The sequence below is a fragment of the Symphodus melops genome, assembly GCF_947650265.1.
Source record: "Symphodus melops genome assembly, chromosome: 18".
In the NCBI taxonomy this organism is placed as follows: Eukaryota; Metazoa; Chordata; class Actinopteri; order Labriformes; family Labridae; genus Symphodus; species Symphodus melops.
This window is the reverse complement of record NC_136708.1, coordinates 20,210,573-20,234,445: the sequence shown is the minus strand read 5'-3', so window position 1 is coordinate 20,234,445 and position 23,873 is coordinate 20,210,573. Positions and strand designations below refer to the sequence as shown.

General features: G+C 43.9%; 1 protein-coding gene across 1 annotated transcript in view; it reads right to left on the bottom strand.

Annotated features, from left to right (window-relative positions):
- The window catches only part of hivep1 (HIVEP zinc finger 1), a 45,361-nt gene extending 41,120 nt beyond the window's left edge, over positions 1-4,241 (bottom strand). Inside the window, exon 1 of the mRNA XM_079368083.1 lies at positions 4,155-4,241. Coding sequence (XP_079224209.1) covers positions 4,155-4,194 — 40 coding nt within the window. The 5' untranslated portion in view covers positions 4,195-4,241. The remainder of the gene's footprint in view (positions 1-4,154) is intronic.
- Between the last annotated feature and the right edge of the window lie 19,632 nt (positions 4,242-23,873).

Here is a 23,873-nt window from a genome sequence, read left to right as displayed (position 1 = left end):
TGTCTTTCTCCGAACATCTCCGAAGGGAAAAAGGAGACGAGGTCTGCAGACTGCAGCTTCAGTGTACGATTCGTCCCTCGCTGTGTTTCATGTTTGAGATTCTCTTTGCTCTGCTTCTCGTTTGTTTGTTTCCCAAACTCTGCCCACAAAATGATTGGGCTCGAATTTCCAGGGAAGCAGCGCTGATGAATCAGAACAAGAAATATGTTGAAATCCAGAAAGAGAAAGAGAAAGTAACACATGTGGAGTCAAGCAGGGCCTGAATAGATTTCACTGATAAAACCCAACACACTCTAAATCTGAGCACGTCAAAATCATCAAACTTTATTTAAAGTTTCATGTGAACACACAGGGATCATGAACAGCCTGGGAGAGTAAAGATTCACTGCAGTTTTATTGGACGTGATAACATTATGACAAAGGGTTGATGTGGAGAATTAGAGAAAAGGTCACACGGGGGTTTGTCGTGAGTTATGGCTTCAAGAAATGCAAAACGTTCACTCCCCCAAAAAAACACTGACGATAAAATCTTTTCATGGCTCGGATAAAGTTTTGACTGCGCTCTGATTTACAGGCAGCAGGCTTCAACATGTGCCCTCCTACATGATCCCACGCAGACCAGCGAGAACACCTCGACTCGACCCCGACACCTTTTAAAAAAGTAGAAAGTCACGTCTGGGGGCGTTTCAAATCTTTTTGTCCCCTGACTGGAAAAAAGGGAGCAAAGTCAGAATTCTGAAGAAACCAAGTTCCACCCAGCCGACTCTTTAAATACTGAGAGAAAAATAGCAGCTCAGTGGCACCCGTGTCATCGTGGTTTGTGTGTGTTCCCCACGTACGGAGGCTGTAGTCCTACAAGCGGGCGGCCCGGGTTTGAATCCGACTCTCTCTCTCTGGTTTCAGACTGTCCGGTCTCTACAGTTAAAGCCCAAAAATCAATCTTAAAAACAGCAGCTCTGCCTCTGTGCTCAGATGAGTTGCTGCCATGTTTTTCAACAAAGGCAATAATGTGTTCAAGGCTCATTTAGCTTCAAGCCCAGTGTCTTTTTAAGCATCCTGATTGGACGGCTTCAGGGCAGTTTGAGGCGAGTTTTCTTTTTTTCCTCTCAGAGTTCCCTGGAGTTGACACATTCACCGCAGCAGAGTTTAAGCATGTGATAGCACGCCGCACAATTCTCATTTCCTGTGTGATGAAGGGAGAGCCTTGAGTGCAGCAGAGGAGACGAACTGGGTCAGAAGCCAAACTCGACAAGTTGTCAGATGATGAGGAAGTGAGTCCTCCGCTGAACGCGGCGAGAAAGTTTCCCGGGATCAGATAAAGCAGGTGACGATGAGTTCAATCACACACGTCGAAGAAAGCTTCATTACAATTCAGTCACAACCCAGATGACTTCTCCTCTGCCAGGCTAAAAAAATCCAAAATGTGTTGCAAGAGTTTCGAAAGAAGTGTCTTGAAATCGCAGTGAAAAAAAAAAAAAATTTAAATTAACAAAACGCTCAAAATTACTACAAGATGAAGGAAACGACCACGAAGGGAATCAAAACAGGAGACACAGAAATGTAGCAAAAAAATAAAAACACGCTAAACACCCACAAACAGCACGACCACACAAAGAACACAAACCAACCACAAACCTTGAACACAAAAGCCTTGAACTATAAACAGATGCAAAAAAAAACCTGTAAAACTGTGTTTCTGCAGCCTGCCTCTAGTGGACACTTGACAAACTGCAGGGATTTGGTTTTCACTTGGTCTAAATATCGGTTCTTGATTATCCTAAATGTGTCCTGTTACATTTTGAAACATTCACTAATATTAAATCCCCTTCGCAGGGATCTTCCATCCAAATCAAATGACTGTTAATGTAATTGTTTTGAGTGCAGAATTTTTAACCCACAACCAAAAAAAAAATCCCCCACAATGCAGCAGCTGCAGTCTGTCGTCTGAAACAAAGGAACAGTCACCATTAAAAATAGAACCAAGTATCATTTGGCCGGCGTTTCTATCGTCCTCTGTTGGGCGGTGAAATGTACTGTTCTCAAACTTAATTATTTATGTTGTTTGGCCAAATAAGCGGAATAAAAAAAAAAAAAAAAAAAAGAGCACAGGAAGTGTTTGTATGATAAACAAACAGAGGGCCTCGCCGCTCACAGACATGAAGACATGTGCCGTGTGCGGAGCGGCTGCAGTGATGCACAGTCTCACACCCAGCGTGGAGCGATGCAAAAATCACAGATCTGTGAACGGCGAACGTCTGTTGACACGTAAAATCTGTCAATTCTCAACATAACACGAAATCCTGCGTTCCAATTAGTGCTCTGTGTGTAACATGGGACGATGCTGCAGCTTCAATACGCTGCCTCAGCTCCCATCACACGCTGCTAATATTCTCATAAACTCCTCTGATCCTGTTTGAGTTTTCCTTAAAAGAGCCACCTCAAGAGGAGCCTGTGATTAATCAATGTGACGCACTGATCACTTCTCCAATAAGTGAACCATGTAAACAATATGAGCCCCTGATCACAACAAACAACGCAGTGTGCAGACTGTGCTGTGTGTCAACAAAGACGAATAGATCAGACATGCTGACATGAGCCAGAGGGAAAGCACACAAACATGGCCGAAAGAAACACTGATACTAACTCAGACATTAACCTATCACGCTGCTTCGTGTTGGGTAGTGTCCAAATATTGCAGATTGGTTTTTGTTGGATTGCTGGCAGTAGGATTGCTGCGCTTGTTTCCTTCCCTTGTTCACTTCTTGGCAACAAAACACCAAAACAGACGTCTCGTCTGAACAAACTTACTTGGCACTAAAGCTGATTGTGTTGCCTCCGGTGTTGCTGGTTTGACTTTTTTTTTTTTTTTTTTTAGCAATTCCAATACATCAACAACTTTCAGGCTTTTTTACATGTTGTCTGAGTGCGGGCACCTGGATCATTTATACCCATGTTTGTTGGTCTTTGGTTTTCCTTTGCATGAGCACCCATGGTTCATCGTTTTTATAACATTTCTTCAGTGAACTAATTTTTTTCATCTAATTTTACAGACTGTATTGGCGTTGACTTCAGTTCAGTATAATCATCTCAGTGAAGGAGTGTAAAGCTCTACGGGCAGAATAAGAACAGTAAAGTGTCTCTGCCCATTACCTGCCTCACCAACACAACATTACATAACGCTTCTATGCAAGCAGGGCTGGCAGGGTGAAGTCCTTTTAATGTAACGGTTAGGATGACCTCAAACTCTTGGGAAATGTCCCGACAAGTTCAGGATGTGCAGGATGTTGACATGGCTGACACAGTTACACCATGACCTTTGACCTCTAACGGACACGCGGGGCTGAAAACGAGGAAGCTTCGAAAATAAGAAACCAACACCCGCTCTGTCACCGGAGTAAGATGTGGTTCAAATAAAAACTAAGAATGTGGATGTAGAGTCTGTGGCGGTGAATTTTACAGAGTATCTTATGAATGATTTATGCAACTTTTTACACATAATTACAGCAGAAATCCAGACTGTCCTCAGTGAGCGTCTCTCGGAGTTGGACTGCCGTCGTGTTTGCATCCTGTTTACGTGGACGGACGGCCCTCGTGTGTTTCAAGCTGTTTCAGTCGAGGACTCGAGAGAAACGAGAAGAACATTCAGCTTATTTAGATTTCACACAAGTGTTTTTTGAGATCACGCCCATTCTGTGTAAATGTGCTAACATTAGCACGCTAGCACGACACGGCAGGCCTCAGGCAGCTGCAGCTCGAGCCGAGGACAAGGTGCTTTCTCCGGAGGCTTGTTGTTGTCTCGCTTGTTTATGGTTTCATGCTGGTGCTCAAGGGTGCCGTTTACTGGATGAAAAAGTCACACAGTCTTCATTTAATGTTGTTGGGTTTTTTTTTTTAAGTCTCTCAAACTCAATTCAAACCAGAAATTAAAACGGGGCAGCCCATTTAAATCACGTGGACCTGAGTACACCTCTAACCTTAACTGTCCTGATCAACGACGGAAATGAAGTCAAGGTTAAATCCGAACCATGCACCTTATATCAACAATATGAAGTGATCCAATCCCTTCGTGTTGGGAAGAGACAACTGAGCCGTTCCACCAAGACAAGAAACCAGCGTGTACGTGATCGTGTTCCCACCATGGAGCGGGGTCTCACCTTTTAGATTCTTCGGGTGGTTCTGCTTGGTGCGCGGCATCTTTTCCGCCCCTCAGTTCACAGGTGCATCTTGGGGGGGAAATTGGGATTTAGAGTCGACTCCTGAGCCGCAGTCTTGGTTGCATCTGTAGGAAAAACACACAGGGTCATGTTTAAGGTGGGAACGTGAAGTCTGCCAGAGCAATATGCTCTTTTTTTGCTTTCACTCTGCGGCTGTCTTGAGAGTCCTGGACCGAGTCACTGATTGAGTTCACTCCTCAAACAGGTGCCTCTGCCGGCTTCTCATTTCTCCTCTCGTCTGTAATAATGTGCAGCACGGCTCGGGCTGCTTGCCTGCCGTCAGAGGGAGGAGAGGAGGTGTGAATGTGTACCCCCTCGTATCAATATAACCTCTGCAGCAGCTGCTATCTGCCACTCTGATCTGGAACAAAGGACAGAGAGGTGGAGGATCCGTTTCTGTTTATGGGAAACGTCTGATTGACACGTCGCCGGCGGATACAGGGAGCCCGCGATTCACTTTGACGAATGTCAGCGCGGATGACGAACGATGGAAACAATAAGGTCCTGTGTGTGCCGGTGATGAACGCTCAGGGGCAGCTGGGGCGGCCACACAGAGGTTACTATCAGAGAAATCTCCCCATTGAACTCAGACCACTGCAGAAAGTCAAACCAGAACAAACAAAAAAAAAAAAAAAAAAAAAAAAGAACAGCCAAGCCACCTCCACAGAGGAAATGTTTGCACTGTGATCGCTTTCGATGCCCTTTAAAAAAAAGAGAGAGATCAGATCCTTTAGATGAGTCTCATGCAAATGCTGCTTGGTAAGGAAAGAAGGTAGGTGTTGAAGTTAAATGTTACCAAGACGTCAAAATCCACAGAGTGTCTGATGTGCATAAATAGGTGCAAAACAGAAACTCACCCCTCCATAAAGTATAAAATCACATCATCAACTCTTATTCATGTCAGCTGTCCTGCCCTTGTATTATCTCCACCTTGTCCCCACAACACCTCAACCCATGCTGGAGCAATGAACGGTGCAGAGAGCAGCAGCAGCAGTCCTTCAGGAATCAGCCTTTGTTTCCCCCCCCTCTCACCAATATTACATAACACTTACTACGACTGGATGATGATGATGATCCCCCCCCTCCATACAGTTGGTACATGTGGCGCTAGAGCAATGACATCATCTCACGGTGCATGTTGGTTGCACCGGGTCGCATGATAGGCTTATAATAATAATTTTAAAAAAAACGCACACACACATCGAACATCCAGGTGATGAAGAAGACGGAGAACAGCGCTGCACACCTCACCTGGCTGCCTCACTGATGCACAATGTGATCTCGATGCAGGTTCGACGGTGCAGAAAAAGGCGGAGGAGAGAGACGTGCACATTTCCTCTGGCGTGTTTGTCCGTCTGCCAGCCTGTCTGCTTGTCTGTGTGTGTGTGTGTGTGTGTGTGTGTGTCTGAGGAAACACCCTGCTACTGACCCGAGAACAAAACACAACACACCACACACATCCAAACCAGAATGTGCGCCGTAACGCTGACAGGCTGGTGCATCCCTGCAGGTGACTGAGTGATTATGTCGCTCGCACCTGAGGATCAACCGGAGCCATTATGTAAAAGCCGAGGCTGCAGCAGCGCATTGTTCACGCAAACCACGCACTGTGACAGCGCCTTGAGAGCGCGTGAGGAAGCCAACTCACAAGTTCAACCTCAGAAAATAGAAATAATGAGCGGTGGTGCAGAGATTTCTGTCTCGTGCACGTCGCTGCGGGAGATGAGCGCCGAATGTAAACCGGTGCAATCACTAACAAACACAACGGGAGGAGAGAGACATTTGGGGGATTTAAGTGCATGCAATGAAGTCAGCAAAAACAATGCGTGGGAATAGCGCTTTTTTTTTTAAGACTGTTGCAACACGTGAACGCCCTGTGAGAGAGGGAGGAGCCAGGGAAAACCCCTCACTGTCTCTGCAACAGAGCTCGACTGGGACGCTTCCCCTTATCCGACACGTCCGTCTCACACACACACACACACACACACACACACACACACACACACATATGCAAATGAATCCCAGCATAGGCTATAATGAAAGTGAACACATGAACAACAGAGGTTAAATTAGTTTGTGGCTTACCTGTGGTGCAAAAAAAAAGGGGGGCAACAAAGAGGTCGGCTGCAGAGGAGCACCGGGGAGCTCAAGTTGCCTCCCCCAGAATAAGAAAAGGTTGGAGGAGTCCGCACGAGAAGCTGCGTCAAAGACAAAAATGCGTCCTTGTAGGAAACAAAAGAGCCGAAAAAGTTTACGACAGACTCACGCAGAGAGACACACACAAGGCGGGCAGAGGTAGAAGCATGTCCGACCCTCTGAGGCAGCAGCTACCGACAGCGACCCATATCACAGTGACAGAACCACGCTCCGGCTCCGCGTGCAGCCTGCAAAAATACGCAGATAAACAAAACAAACGCACCCAATCTGGATTTATTAATACAGGTGCGGGGTTGTAACGCACATTTTAGTGTAAAGAGGAGGGGGGCACAGCTCTGTGTTTTCTCCCTTCACCTTCTATCTCTCTCTCTCTCTCACTTTCTATTGCAGGAAACAGACAGGCCCACTGACGTCAACGGGGGTCCCGTCTCCGCCTCCCAGCCAACGGGTGTCCTCTCCGGGCAGCGGGAGGCTCTCGACGGACCACAGCGCCTGTGACGCCTCGCTCCAGAACCTTCCTCCATTAAAAAAAATAAAAATGAAAGAAAATGAAATCAAGCAAAAATGAGGCTTCTGTTTCAGTGTCTTCGTTAACATGCATCCCCCTCGCTTCACATATCACGGCACATTGACACTGCGGCTCCTTTCTTTACGAGGTTTAATGCACCAAAGCGTGTCGTTTGTCGTGACACCCCCTTGAGGGGGCCCCACACCCTCCCCTCTCATGTGCACATAGTTTCGGACTGACGGTTTTCCCGGAGGTTCCTTGTTGTCAGGTCACGTTGTTGCCCCTCCACCACTACCGACTGGGCTTTCCCTGCACAAACCCGCAGCAGGGACACGACAGTGGGTCTCTCTGCACCAGGACCAGGACCAGGAGAAGACACACAATGGAACCACTCTGGCGCACAAACAGTCACTCAGATAACCAATGAAGGAAAAAATAGCAGAGAAGACATTCTGTACAAGTTAAAGTCATCAATCACAATTTGACTCTTTTTGGAAAAATACTTAAATAGGCCGATAAATAAAAATGAACTCAAAGTGCAAAAGGTGGAAAAATGCTTATGCAAGATGGAATTTTGAGGGTTATATTAAACCTTCACTTTACAGACATGATGAAGCAAAAAAACTACCAGCAGATTTTCATATAATTCACAGTTATCACAGGACTTAAGGGTAAAGTGGACCCGTAAATATATTTGCATTTATTTTGCCACTTGTTGTAATGCACATGTATGGGTAAAATAGATCTTTGAGCTTTGTCACATAATGTAGAGGAGTAAAAAGAAGATTATTTATCCTGGATGTAGGACAGCAGAAGTATCAAGTAGACTGAAATAAGAGTAGGCCTACATCATTTATGTTCATGTATTTTGTTATTGAGGAAATATCCGAGTCTTCTGTATGTGGCCTCACATCTTGTTTTGGTTTAGTGCCGACTGTTAACCATTTCATTACATTTATTAAACAATCTCTGGTGTCATTGTTCATCTATCTACTTCACTGTTGCAGGGGTGGCCAACCCTGGTCCTCGAGGGCCACTATCCTGCATGTTTTAGACGTCTCCCTCTTCCAACACACCTGATTCAAATGATCAGGATTGTTATCAGGCTTCTGCAGAGCTTGATGATGAGATAAGCATTTGAATCAGGTGTGTTGAAGAGGGAGACGTCTAAAACATGCAGGATAGTGGCCCTCGAGGACCAGGGTTGGACACCCCTGGCTTACAGGATCTGCTGCACCAACAACATTACAAAAGACAAGTGAAGTAAACATGGCTAAACTTCCCTAACTCCCTCGGCTGGTTTTTCAAAACAAAACAGAAGTGCACTAGCTCTACTGTAAAAGCAGGCTAAAAGTGTACTAACTGGCACATTTGAACCAGCTTGAAGATTTCTGTGCAAGAAGTTAGATATCCCCTTTCTAAAGCTGCACGGTGTCACCGCCAACACAACATGATCTGTCCGTGACCCAGTTAGTAAAGCCGGTTTGTTTGTTTCCCTTTTAGTCAAACAAGAGACTACATACAGCTGCAGAGGTGAGGAAGCTACATGAGCTAAGCAGTGTTTATCAAAAGTGCTGTTTTTCTTCCTCTCTATAAATAAAATTGTAGCTTACAGCAAACAAAATTATTCTTTACAGCAACAACTGAGGGAGTTAAAGTTCACAAGATTTGGATTGCTAGCCAAAAAAAAAAAAAAAAAGACAACACAATGTATGCAGAGCTTTACTGCCACATGTATTAAAATTAAAAGGCCTATTGATTAATTGAAGTACACATTGGCTAATCTATTAAACTAAGGGTTTCACAGAAGCTGTTTTTTCACACATGCACTCCTCAGGATATCTAGAAAATTTCAGTCAGACGGCCCCTGACATGTTCCGGCGGTGCCCAAGTTGCTCCTGCTGCTTCGTCAGCAGTGTGTGAATGTGTATGAATGGATTAGTAAATACTGACGGCCCCTTTCATCAGATCACATCAGTGTGTAAAAGCGCTTTGAGTCGTCAGCAGACTAGAAAAGTGCGACACAAGCTCAAGTCCATTTATCATCACAGCAGGAGGATGTCCCATCAGACGCGAGAAAGGAGGAATGCAGGATGTAAAAAGAACATTGTGAAAGTGGCGTATACAAGACACAGAGTCAGATCGTCAGACGCTGTGATGACGGTACATCAATGCTATGTGTAGTTTCACACATTCATAATAACAACAAAAGAACAGAAAAGAACATAGTGGGCAACAGAAAACACTGATGATTAGTTCTATTATAAATGCGTGTAGAGCTGTATCTGTGTACTGTATCTGTGGACGCACAGATACAGTCTCTAGTCATGCGCTGGTCGTTGGATACAAGCGTCACCACCACCTCCCACTTCCTGTCTGTGAATTTACCTGAATATTTCCTGCTGCGTTCACACATCAGCTCACCCCGCCCTCGCCAGAAAAATCAACACAGGGGGGGCTGCTGGGAAAATGTCAGAGTGAAAAATGTGACCGTTAGCGTTCACACATGAGGCTCATGTTGAAACAGCACAGTCTGGATGTTTATGGTTCAGTTTCATATGACCTTTACTTCATTCACACTCACTTTCACATGTGTGTTTCCCCAGCATCTACTCACATTTTCCACAGAATCAACAAGCTGTTGAGGCTCTCGTCTTTAAGCTGATGTAGAAAACATACGAGCGTGATATTTTAACTTTTTTTTCCTTCGACAAACGTGTGACAACACCAGGAAATAATTCAGCCTCTAATGTTTTTACTGCTCAGAAAGGACTCTGAACAAGATTATTTGCTCATCTGCTAAAATAAATGAATCCTAATGTTATATTATTATGTGTATCCTCAGGTTGTGTTGGTGCACTTTGATATCGAGATTGCTATTTGTATCCTGGGTCTGTAATCTTTGAAGTGTTAGGTGGTCCAGCTATGACACATCCCTGTTGGACAAAGGTCATGCTATTTTTTGCCTCACAGACAGAAATAGCTCTCAGACAAATGCATGAAGAAATCGAAAGTTTTTCCCACTGGTTCCTTCACACACACTTGTACAGTTTGAGCACATTTGACAGCTTTATGTATTTAAAAAAAGAAGAAAAAAGGCACATTTATATGAATTTAAAAAGAAGACGTGACCCAGATAGCTGAACTAAACTGCAGCCTGAACACTTTCTCAGTTTGTCACAAGAACTCGCTGCAGTTGTTGCAAAAAAAAAACGGTGAGAAAAACACGCTGCCACTCAGAGAAACTTTGCTGCAGTGAGGCAAATCTAGCCATTAATAAGTGATTGTGTGACAGCCGCCCACCTTCATATCACACAGGCAGACTGCAGAGTGGGACTCCTGGCTCAGCCGAGCTTTATGACTCACCTGTTTCAACTGCAACAACTTTAAAATGGCACATTTGAATAGTGGAACTTTTTTCTTCTGCAAGAATATGAGACAAGTGTTGTCCTTTTTACAGCCGGCGTCATGATTATTGATGCAGTGTTTCCGTGGTGATTTCGTTTGTGTGAATGAAGAAGTGATGAGAACTTGCCTGTAACGAGTTTGGGTCCTCCGGCTTTGCAATAATTAACTAAAGTGAATGATCAAATGTCGCTTTTCGTATAAACTGAGAATGACACGATGCCCCTTATCTTTTCATCTCGGTACATACACCCACAGAATATTCAGACGGTTTTTGGTTTTTTCTTCGCACGATAAAAAGAGGCAACGAGGGTGTGTGACACTCTTTTTACATAACCACATTTTTCCGGAGAAGCTTGTTTGGTTTGAGCTAATGCAATGCCAAGAGTGCAACAATTGTTTATAAGAAACCCTCTGCTGTCACTCTCAGCCAACTTCAAAACGAGCCAATTAAAGCAGAATCTTCCTGGATGGAGCTTCACAAGATCCATGTTTTTTTTTAATCATGGGCCAATACAAATTCTGTGCAGTGGTAGTCATTTCTGTTGGTTTGTTGGAAATGTCTGTTTACAGACTCTACATAAACATGCTGAATATGATGGTGCAGTGTTGTGTTTTGGTTTTTCGAAATGTTCTGATTTTGCACGATTAGTGTCGAACTCGAGTCAGGAGTCAAATAGAGAGCAAAAGTGTTGGAACGAAGTCGAGGGTTATGTGATCCTCAAACCAATCAGTAGTCATCTGACAACAATTAAGTTTAAAAAAAAAAAAGAAAACATATGCCTGCACCAGCAGCAATTAATAAATCATGTTTGAAAGGTCTTTTTTGGGGGCTTTTTATGAGAGAGAGGTCAGTGGAAAGAGTCAGAATTAAGGGAGAGAGAGTGAGGAATGACATGCAGGAAAGGAGCCACAGGTCTGATCTGAACCTGGAGGACTATGTATCAGGCCTAAAAGTCCTGCAGTCTAAACCCGGCCTTAGAGACCGAAGAGAAGATCCGAAGGGGTCAAGTAGATACATTTTCGTCAACCTCAGAGGCCCTCTCTGTGTGGGTGTCTTGACATTCCCAGACTCTGCCATGTCAGCTCAGCATTATGATCACACTTGTATCAAAGGAGGGGACTTCCTAAACTGCCCCAACAGCAGCGTTATGAACGCTCCACGCTCTATTAATATCTTGGAGTGGTTACAGAAAACAAGCACAGCTGCCCAGCAGAACTGTCCTCCTGAACAATGGCCTCTTATGTGAAGGGAAGGCTCCGCTCTGCACTAACCGATGTTCACGGGAGGTTCTTGAGCTGTTTTTCTTACTTTGTTTCTCTTTGTATCAAAAATAGATATTTACTCAGCGCGACCTTGCAGAGAAAGACGGCATTCATAAGGGAGCGTCCTATTTCTGTTGGCGCACAGCGGAGCGTTTGGATAGAGACTGATGCTGCTGAAGTGTTTATAGGGTGTCGTCCTTTCATCCCTCTGTCCCTTTTACTTTGTACACTTCCTATTTCTACGGTTATGCAAAGGGCTGACCATAAACAACCTATGCAATGGTTCTAGCACCCAAGGTGTCCCGTGGAGATAAGCTCTACCTAATACACATATCACAGGGAGCAGATTTCCACTGAAACACTATTACAGGATCAGGAAGCAGGGTGCAAACAACTGCACGCCTCCCGAACAAACTATAACTCAGGATTGTAAATTAGGGCGAGTATGCATAGTAGTAAAATGTGAATTATGAGTCTGTAATGTCTACAGTGTAATTTGTATCCATAAATACAAAGCAGTGTGATGTTTTTTTGTGTATATATATATAACAGTGCAACTAGTGTTATAGAGACTGATGTTATGTTATTGCTTTAAAAAGTTGCCTCTGTTTATTCTGCAGAAAGAAAAAAGTCGGAGTTTAAGAAGCTCGTCTCTCAATAACCAGAATTTCCCATCAATTCATAAGGTGTTTTAAAATCCGCCCCCCAAAAAAGGAAAATATGCATGCAAAAGCTGCAATTAATCAATCAATCAATCAATCCTGTTTTAAAGGTTTACTTTGGGGCTTTTTGTGATTTTGTTTTAGAGCGAGGTCAGTGGAAAGAGTCAGAAATAAGGGAGAGAGAGAGAGTGAGGGGATTGACGTCCCACCTGGAGGACTGTGTATCAGACCTAAAAGTCCTGCAGTCTCAACCTGGCAGTACAGACTGAAGAGAGGATCTGAAGGAGTCGAGGAGATACATTTTCTTCAACCTCAGAGGCTTTAAAAAAAGAAATAAAAAATCTGCCTCCGTTTATTCTCCTCAGTGCAGAAAGAAAAAAAAAAAAGTCTGGACTGTACACATTGCAGGATGCTTTGTTTGAAACACACCATATGATGTTACATAACTGAGGCTGTTGCCGAGGCAACAACAAGACTCCACCCTCTCCCCCCCCCCACCCCACCACCATGCACAAGGACCCTTAGGAACACACACATATAAACACATTAACAAACACACTCCTCTCAAGCAACAGGACGCTGTCTGTCCGCATGACTTGACTGGTTGATTTGTAGATTCTCTCCGTTAACAAGATGGCCTCTCTCTGGTGGCCGGTTTGTTGTTCCGAGGAGGTGTGTGTGTGTGTGTGTTTTTTTTAACATTTTACATTCACCAGGAGGGAAACATCTCCGCATGATGGTCCACAGCGGTGTTATTTGATAAACAAATTAAATATTCACCCCATTTCAAACCTGCGCTCGAACGATCCGGTAATTTATTGACATCGCTCAGAGCATTATTCCACAGAACTGCGAGGTTACACAGGTACAATGTTCACGTTGTCAGAGGCTGAGTGGCGACAGTGTGAGTCAGGTTTCATTACTTTGTGTTAGCAATCAGCTCCGCTCTTGGATTTCAAGGTCAGGGAGGCTCTCCTGCCTCTGTGAGCCGTACAATAACAACACCCGGCATCCCCGCATGAGAGCTGTCTCTTTGTGTTGAAGGGTGCAGTGATGAGTGCTCTCTCAGCCCTCCACGCCGTCTCAAAGCGCCATTCACACGCCAACTGACAGCCTCTGGTCCACGAGGCAGAAATAGAAGCGCTGGGTCTTCCCTGCTGCTTTATCTGTCAGCAGAATGATCAATTAATAGAGCTTTTTTCCTCCGTCCTGGAAGGTCATTATTCCCTTAAATAGCTTCAATGAAAGCTGCTCCAAAGATGAGAGCAATTCTTTCTCGTACCTTTGGTATGTTAAGTGACATTCACTTTATTATTGCAGCTTATATAAACTCTTACAATGTGAGCTGGTCCGACCAACACTTAGAGACACACGATATCAGAGATGTATGACATCATTTCTTCCTCCCTGATTCTGATATACCTTAAACTTAAAAGGTCACATATTCTCCTTTTTAACCAGTGTAACTATGTCTCTGAGCTCCTAAAACATGTGTGTGACGTTTCTTGTTGTAAATCCACTCTGATCCTGTATTTGATCATGCCTCGAAACCTCTGCATTTCAGCCCTGCTCAGAACAGGCTGTTTCTGTGTCTGTTGCTTTAAATATGTAAATGAGCGGTGTCTGACCACGCCCCCTTTCTGGAAAGGCTCGGGTGTCTCGGGCTTTCTCGCTCCATGTCCTATTGTTTACGGTGAAAGGTAGAACAAACAGCTGTGGGAGTGTCACCCACCTGGAGGAGGGGCTACTGCCCTTTGTGATGTCATGAAGGGAAAATCTCCAAACAGACAGTTTTTCTGAGAAGTGGAGCAAGCAGAAGACGAAGAGGATGGACCCTTCTCACTATGGGCTTTGGAGACAAACTCATATTAGTGTTAAAACAATTTCCAAATTGTTCTCAAATAAATCATAAGTCTGAAAATATGATAATAGGATACAAATACCTTAGAGCTGCTCATTTAACAGCCAATATGTGTTCTCTACAGACTCTAAAAATTGAGACCTTCAGTCTCATTGACTTACCTTGCATATTTTCCTGTCCTTGTTCAGAGGGCTTTCATGTTTTTGCTCCTTCATGTCGGTCTGAGCTTCAGAGTCCCTTTAAATCAGCTCATATGATTTTAAAAACCAGGATTAAGGACCATCTGACCACCAGTGTGTGAACAAGTCCTACTGCTTAACTCTGCAAATTTATCGTCTGATGTTAGGTCTGCTCGCTACGGTCTGTCGTTTGTTTTTCCCTGTGAAACTTGGTCTTGGCAAAGACCCCCTCATTAAAAAGAGATTTTGTTATAAAACAATGGGGAATCAAGTTTTTAAAAAAGATTTCTGTGAGCCTCAGTTGCACTTTTTTTTTTGTAGCACCAACTAGCTAATAGTAGCATGCAAACACATTTAAACATGCCAAATATAAGCATGTTAGCATCTTCATTGTGAGCGTGTTAGCGTCTATGACTTTAGCATTTAAGGATAAGTCCAGCTTCAATAAGCTGATTTTTGTTCCCTCAGCCAACTCATACAATAGAGCCATTCTGGGGAAAAGGCATGTGTGTAAAATGCATTAAAGTATGAGTTGCATTTTTAGTGCTGAAATAGTATTTTAACACACTTGTTAAGACATTAAACCATGAAGTCTTGAGGTATAAGGACATCCCAGGATCTCTAAGTGTCTCCGAGCATGCAGCCGGGCTCAGATCCAGAGATGTTTAATGATTCAAAGAAGCAGTGTAGGTGTGTGTATGTGTGTGTGTGTGTGTGTGTGTTTGTGTGTGTATGTGTGTGTGTGAGAGAGAGAGCGTGTGTGTTGTAAGCAGACGTAATTGTTGTCCCCCGGAGAATGGACATTTGACAGCGTTCCCATGTCATCCATCATGTCTGTGCGGAGCTGTGCATTGAATACACGATGGCAAGACGGAGTCATTCATCTGCCTTTGATTCACCTCTAGACAAACACGAGACAGAGCGAGATTACACACACACACTCCGTCGAAAGAAAAATGACCTCCGGACCTGTTTCTCATCGAGCTTGAAGTCTATGTGATTCTGATTGTTTTAAAGTTGGATTACAGAGAAGGTTCAGCACGGTACAGTGTGTGGATCTGATGTTTAATCATCGGAGCAGAAGTGGAAAGATGTCCTTAAGTGAAAAGATTTTACGCCCTGGCGTAATCCCTGGTGGGAAAATCACTTTGCAGGATGCCAGCGTTTAAACACAGCACTTCTCGGAAAAGTACACTTGAGGTAAACTCTGTTCCTGTGCCCCCTTTCTGTCCCAGTGGTTCCATCCAACCCTCCATTGCCCTGCAAAATGAGCTTTTAGGAAAAATAAATTCCACTTCATTCAGTGTTCCCATGTGACCTGCATAATGTCCAAAGGAAAAAAGTTTTTCAAGCCACTCTTTAAAGCACGGCCAACATCCTTCTTTCTTTCTTTTTTTCTAGGATTTAGTTGCCCTTCTTTGAGTTACTGCCAGAGACTTTGTGCCAGTGGCTTTAATACAGTCCAGTCGTGCAGAGTTTCCATCCAGCTGCAGAAACAAACCTGCACACCGGGGGAACGACTACCGCGCTGGAGCTGTGACGACATCTCATCAGTATCAACGAGTGGGATGTGAGCAGCAGAAGGAGGCCAGACTGAAATCCTGGAACCTGAAGAAGCCGAGTGTTTTTGGGAAAAGCCGGGTGTTGTGTCAACATTTCCAGTGACGCTGCCACAGAAGGAAAAATCCCTGCTGTTGGGAAGGCCAGGCTGGGCTAATAAGGGGAAAATACTCAGAGTGTCTACTTATATAACAGTAAATTCAACAGTTTGAGAGGAGCGGATGGAGCAGACATTCAATGATTCCATTTCAGGCTGAAGAGAAGCCGTATTCACTTCTGTATTGGGATTATTGTCATGGCTGGGTCAAGGAACAGAAAGTCACACACACACAGCACACGCTTAAATGTTTACAGCCTGGAACAAAAAAGTAAATAGGTCTGATTAGTTTCTGTCCTCATGGGCACGCTCGTGTACGAGGGGTGATGTTTTCCAAACAGCTCCGTTTCGATTTCATAAACGATTCGTGTTATCCGTAGTTAGGCGTGTAGCTGACATGACTGACAGGTGGGCGCCATGTAACGCTTCGTGAAGAAGCTCAAAACCCGCCTATCAAAAAATTGGCATGTGCTCAACAGATGAGCGAGCATAAACAGCTTACATGACTTTAAAGCACATTGATGGCTGGTGTAACGGTGCGTTTACATTTTACACACAGAGGCTGTTTCCTTCTGTAAATCACATTTTAACAGCAGATCTGGACGCTGCAGCGGCCTGAAAACATTTGCACAACAAGATGGAAAAAACTAACTTTGGGGAGAAGAAGACGAAGTCATGTCAGCTTTACTGTTTCTACTTTTAGGCCCTTCACTGGAAAAAAAAGGAGGAGGAGGAGGAAGGCAGGAAACAAAGATATTCACAGGGTTAGTTTGGAAAAAAATCTGCTTTAGTGGAGCAGCCGGATGTAAGTCCCCTGGTACTTCATACATCAGCTGATTTATGGGTTACACACAGCACACTTAATAACCCTCTGTGGGCTCCAGGAAGCGTCTGAGTATTACAACGACTAAAGCAGAGAGCTCAGAGAGCCAGAGGTCAGCGTGCTGGGGAAACCTCCACAAACTCATTTATTGACTTATTAAAGCAGTTCTTCAAAGCTTAGAAATAAGAGCTGTGGAAAAAGTTTGATCTGGATGACTTCTCCTCCTTCGACTTTAGATGCAAACGTCTCATTTAGAAACACTTCACCAGTCAGATTTTGCTCACCACTTTTTTACTGTCAGTATCTCTTTTTAAAAGCGTCATGTTTATTTCCTTGTGTTTACCTTCTTATCATCGTGAAATATTCACCATGTCATGTTTTAAATCAATTAGTGGCCGGGCTTCTCCTACATAAAGCTGCTTTCACTTCTCTACAATCCTAAGCAGCAGTAAGTCAGTCAGCGTGAGAGCAGTGGAGCAGAAACACGGGTTTGAAGGTCTGAAGTGTATCAGAGTCAGAATCAAACAGGGCTTTCCCCACATCTTCACTGCTCTCCTTCTGTGACTCTTGGCAGACACTCGGGCTTCCATTTCTTTCCTTCTGTGACAGACAGACGAGTACACAGGAAAAAAAAAAAAAAAAAAGCAAACTGCAGCCTAGAGTCTCACAGTCGTTGGTGTGTTTTAAGCTCTCTTGCGCCCCCTGTGGACAAAACAGAAACACACAACAGCACTTTCCAACCCAATGATCAAAGTAAGATGCTTTAAATCAAAAACAAGGAGAGACTCTGTAGATTGATAATTCTCTTTGTTTTTTATCTGAGAAAAATCCATCTCCATTTTCACAAGAAAGAAACATGAAAACTAAAAACTTTTATTTCAAAATTGATGTTACTGAATATATAAAATCTAAAGTGCTAAGAAGGTTTTTAGGTGCTTTGACTTTTAAGTATTTTCATCTCTTTTATCCTTTTGTTTTACATTAACTTTAGTAGGAAATAAAGTTATTTTTACTACACTACATTTATCTCATTGTGATCTTGAAGGTTAATAATAAAACATGTATGAATTAAATTAAATAAAAATTATAAGGCTAATTAAGTCAGATAATGAGATCATGGCTGTAATTTAATGCAAAATTTGGGCAATTATTGTGAAATTGAAATGAAATTGCTGGACTTCCTGTTGACGTCTCACCAAGACATTAAGAGGCATTTTTGAAGGTATTGGTCTGGTTAACATGCAAAAAAAAAACATGCATGTGGGTGAAATTGGGCAAAGGGCTGTTGAACCATTTTGCAGACTTTATTTACGGAAACATGAAAATATCAAATTTCCCACCAGTCCTGGTGACCATGCAGATTTTGGTGAATTTTTGGGTAAAGTTGAAGCAGTTAAACATGTAATTTATTTAGCAGACCAAGAAAAAGAAGGAGAAGAAAAAATAAGAATTCCTCGCACTTCAAAATGGTCCTATACCCACTGTCAATGCTCGGGCCCTAAAAATACATCAGCCTGATCTTTCTGCAGTGAACTTATCCTCTACCTCCTGGGAGATGTTGCAGGTCTCCCTCGTGTTTCCATTTGTGCTCCTTTCTTTGACTATCTGCTCTTTCTCCTCGCCCTCTGCCATATTTTATAAGCACTCTGCGAAGCCTCTGGGTCGTCTGTCAACGACTTCGGCGAGCGAACACTCGAGTCTGACGCACACGTCTGTCCACGCGGAGTCGTGCTCCGAACTCAACCCAAAAACTTCCGCGATGATGTTCGGGGTCTCACTTGGGTAGAAGAGCTACCCCTCAGCTGAGTCCCACATTGATGAATTATACATGGCTCGCATCACACCTCCCACGCTCCCGCTTATGTAATGTCAGCCACGCGTGGAGCATCGAGCGCGCGTACGAGTGTGTATGTGGATGTATTTATATCCAGACTGGGATTGAGGGAACGGTGACTCATTCTCTTTGCTCTTTATTTTTACCCCACAATCTGCCCACCCACCCATCGCCTGTTTCCAAGACGAAGAAGACGAAGAAATGTTATTAGTGTAGTGTTGTTAGAATAACGCTAATGCTAACTGCACAGGTTCAATCTGTAATTATGTTTACTCTTAGTCACATAGGGGGCTGCTAAATCTTGTTTGGGGATTATTGTATACAGAGGGGGACAGCAGGTGTGTATTGTAACTAATGTCTTGTATCCTGCCTGTCTGTATACTGCTACTGAATGCCTTGGATTTCCCTCGGGATCAATAAAGTATCTATCTATCTATCTATCTATCTATCTATCTATCTATCTATCTATCTATCTTTGGCTCCCTTTCAACCAAACTAAAGATGCTTTCTAAAGACTGATGATGGATAAGAAGGTCAATCAGACTCCTGTAGGATCAATTTCTCCAAAGGACTGATTACAAACACCAAACATTAAAGCTCTGCGTCCACTGTTTGCACGTTTTGGATTGTAGTTGGATTCAGTCTTCTGCTCAGCGTTTTTCTTTATGCATTGGGATTCTTCAAAGATTAAAAGCTGGCAGTTCTCGGCCAGGATGGGGGAGTTAAAATAAAACACTTCTGGCAGTTTGAGTCACTGAGCATCCACTGAGCCAAATGATTTCAGTTTCAGAAGTACAACTCAAAAGCTGCAGATTTAAGCCCTCCTAATGTGACTTTGAGAGCCGAAATCGAAAGCGTTTTTCTCGCTCTTCACTGTTTTAAAATTGTTTTTTTTAATAAAACAATTTATTTGATAAATCAAAATCCTCGCTCGTAACCTAGAAAAGGTTCGAGAGAGAACAGTGGAAGTGACGTTGTGTTTTCATTTGTCTCTGCTCAGTTGACAGTAAGCAGGTCGCTTATTGCAACAGCTGGAATCAACGTACGTTTGTAAAAATGTTAAAACAGTTCATTCAAAGTGTCCAAGACAAATACAACGATGGAAACGAGCCGAAAAACAAAAGAAACACGCTGCAAGAAGCTCAAACAAACTCAACACTTAATGATGTCAAGCTTACATAAAGAGGAAGTTGACTTTCTTCTGTTTAGCATTACAGCAGTACAACAGTCGATGAGACACTCGAGGACCTCGTAGTTCAAATATTCTGCTCAACATCTTGATTGGTTTCTGCCATGACTCCGTCACTTCCACAAGCTTTAATTCACATGTTCAAACGGACACAAACTGTGTGTTTGACTCTTCTTCATCGGACGAGAATGTCGCTGAGTTTGTCAGATTTAAGATCAAGACAGCTTCTTTCCAACACACGGTAAAGTGTTCTCTCTCTCCTCCCTCCTCTTCCTCTGACGAGACTTGATCAGAGTTGGTGCAAAGCGACTATTTTAAGAGACTGCAGTCATTACAAATCCAGCATTATGTTTTCTTACATAATGCTACACCTGCTGAAAGCCTCTCATCCGGTGCTCAGACACTTACAGGCTCCTTTCACACCCGCCAGCACATCACTGTCACATTCCTGCTCAGTACAGTCACACTAATCAGCAGTTACCCACAAACCAACAGTGGCAGAAAGGTCAGCGTCCCGGCCAGCAGACTGAGCGTAATAACACGATAAGAGTCCCCGCGTCTCCTCCCCTCGTTTAGCCAGAGTCACAGGTAGGCCGAGGAAGACCAAATCAGCAGCGACATCTCAGAGGGAGCTCGTTACCACCACAGATCCCCGTGTGCTCCATCAAAATGTCAGAGAGCCTGGACCCCGCAGGAAGGCGGAGGTCCGCACTTGCAGGTCTGCAGGACGGCTGATAGGGGTCCACCATTGTCCCCTCCATCTTGGAGGAATGCTGTCCTTCCTGTCGGTGGCATTTAACTTGTCAGCGTTGGGTTACGTGTTACAGAATGTGGAGAGAGGGGAGCAGAGAGCGCTGGAGCTGGAATTGTTTGAACATATCCTTAAACAGGCTCATTTACAGGCAAAAAGATGCAAGATAACCAGGGTAACAAAAGAAGTGTAAATGTCTCGCTAGATCAAAACTGACCACAGAAAGATGCATGACGGTCACATAAGGTGCAACCCAAGTCCCTACGGACTGAACTACTGCCACCCCAGTAATCATTTAAAGGTTGATCTAATGGTAAGACGACTTTCAACCGGCAGAGCATGTCGCTCGCCGGCTCATACTGTTGGAAGCAGGCCGCACTTCTCAGGCGAGAAGTGGGGACAGATTTACGACACACTAAGCCTGTCTTGGTACTGTTTAAAACAACTGCTGAAGCAAAGAGGGAAGCTGCAGTAGCACTCAGAGACCTTTGGTGGGCGCCAAAGCACACCAAATGGGATTCCTACGTATTGTCGCTTTTAAAGAGAAGCAAAGTTTCCAATAAAGAGCATCTTGTTCTCGTTGTGAATATTATTTCTTATTGGTGCATGAGTGTCGATGGGCAGCTATAATGATCACCTAATGATGAATTATTCTCCAAAAGGATGTGTGCATTGTGATTGCAGAGAAGCAGAACACACATTGTGACTCTTTTTGCCATCATAGCATCTCTCTGTAAAAGTCTTGACCTCCCACTCCCCTTGAAAAGTTTCCAACCCCTCCCCCTGCGGTTACATAACTGTTCTGGAGGGATGTCAGGTTAGTCGGCGCGCTCCTGAAGAGCAGGGGTGACAAACGTTTTTTCTTTTTTTACGGCGGGGATCCATTATTGATGAGGATGAGGCTTGTTTATAGCACAACTCGTTTGGATCAAGAAAGCAAAGCGACACAGTGCAGCCCTGACTGAGGAGAGCACATTACATAACAGAGCGCTGGAGAGGATGAAGGTGGAAATCCTTTTGGTGTTGTGTTTGAAAAGCATCCGACACACGCAGTGTGTGTGTGTGTGTGTGCAGCGTGATGCTATCTGAGCACAGAGACATGGGCGCTCTTATCATCACACTGTGTAAAACGTGTCACCCTCAGACACACACACATCACATCTGATAGAGATTCTTATCACGTCGGCACATCGCTTTGTCCTTCTGACAAGAAGTGGGGAAGAAAAAAAAAAATAGGACCAGAAAGGGAGGAAAGATGAAGTCACATATTTTAAAGTCTGCTGCCAGGTTTCCAGGATGTTTCACATCCTTCTGCTTGTCATGTTTCCTTGGATGGCTCCAGGATAATAAAAGATGGATTTGCTGATCTCTGCAGTGAAAATTAAATTAAACACAAATCATGATTCTTGTCCTCACTCCTGGACTCAATTCAGACCAAACCACGTTGTTGATTTCACATGTACAGTACGAGTCTTTTGATTTGTTAACCACATGCAAGTTACAATCAATCCCGATTACATAAGAAGTTCTCACTGTTGATGATTTTCTCCTATCATTCAACTTGTATTAATGTAGAGCGCCGAATGTTATCTCAGGACACTTTACAGAAAGAGAGCAGGTTTAGACCGTCCTCCATGATATATTATTTAAAGAGATACAACATTAATCCACCATGAGCGAAGCTCGGAGCAACATTTGGCAACAGTGGTACAAAAAATAAAAAATAAAATCTGCCTTTTTTCTCGAGTCTGCTCTTGTACAGAGGCATGAAAACCCTTTTGGATCTGTCCACCTTTAAATCTCTTACTTTTTGTGACCCTGATGTAAACTAATACATTTCACAGCATTCGGCTGATTTGTGCACCTCTCCGGGTCTTGGCATTATTGCAACAAGGGGAAATCTCAATGATTTCTTCTCGTTCAAAATTCTTAAATATTCTCTCAAAAATATCAAGTTCAAATGAATTTGGTCAAATAAAGTGGAAAATCAAATAAAAATATCAGGATTTACTCTGAGAATATTCACATCCATGTCGCTGTCAGACTGCAGGTCTCACACACATGCGTCCTCATTAGTGATGGTGGACACACCGGGTGGATCGGCACCTGCGCGACAGTTGACCTTTACAGAGAATTAAAGAAAAAGCCATCGAAGATGCACCAATAACCTCTCGTGTTGTCATCATGCTTGGCGGTTTTTTCTCCACGCTCCCCGATTGTTTCTGTAGATAATCCAAAGATTAGCGTGAAAGCAGAGACTCAGGTGGACAGGACCCTGCCTGTCACTGAATGTGAACTTTTAAAGGGCTGTGGCCCCCCCGGGACCCTGCACATACTGCAGCAGGTATACAGATGCACAGAGAGATGAATAATTACCTGTCACTCACCTATCTGGGTGTAAACATCGCCTTTAAATACATGTTACTTTGAGCTACTTCAGTTCAGATGGAGGTTTAAAAGTGTGATTTGTGTAACTGTCACTCTGGATAAATAACCTCTGCAGACCATCATTTATTTTTCCAATTATTCCTCCGCTCGGAGCCTCATCCCTGCGAGCCGCCGGCCGTCACTCCCCCTGTGCCACAGGTGAATAAAAAGGCTAATGCCTCGATTTAAAGAGATCACCGCTGCGTGGATCCGATATTGACCGACTAAATGAGTGATGGGCTCTGAGACTCCGTCGTCAGTCCCAGCGGCTCGGAGGATGAATCACTGCAGGGATCCCAGCGGGACATGAAGGCAGAGCTGGGCAGCATGCAGACGCACAGTGAGGGGTGTGATGCTGCCCTCTGCTGGAGTTTATGGAGAAAAACAACTAGTGCAAAGCTTTCAGAGGATGTAGATCCTTCACGTCCATTTCCCATCTCTCCACCTGCTCTGTCTCTGCCAGCTTTGATCTGCACTCGTGCACCACCCCAGCATCCATGACGTGTTGACTCTTAGAGTCTGTTGGGGTCCAAGGCAAGAAATAACAGGGGTGCCCTACATCTCGTATTTATCACCATTATGTCTGTTTCTGTTTTCTCTCCTATGGACGTTTATTTCCTCTTCACTTTTCTTGGTTCACTTTCATGGTGGTGAATTTTGGTTTTCACGCCAAAAAAAAACATGCAGCGCTTAGCAAGGCAAAGTGTAAGTGCTATATTAACGAGACAGACTTTAAAGGTCTTCTCGTCTGGAGTCAGAGAGTCAGGAGCGTGTGCTGATGTTAGTCACACCGTTCCTCACACGCGACCACTGTTAGACGAGACAATAGTCCCTGACCAGGAAGTCAACACACCCAGCAGGAGTCTCTTATTGTTCTCAGCATAAAGCAGAAGCAGGGGAGTGTCGGGCAGACGACACGCAGAACAATGAGGCAAAGAAA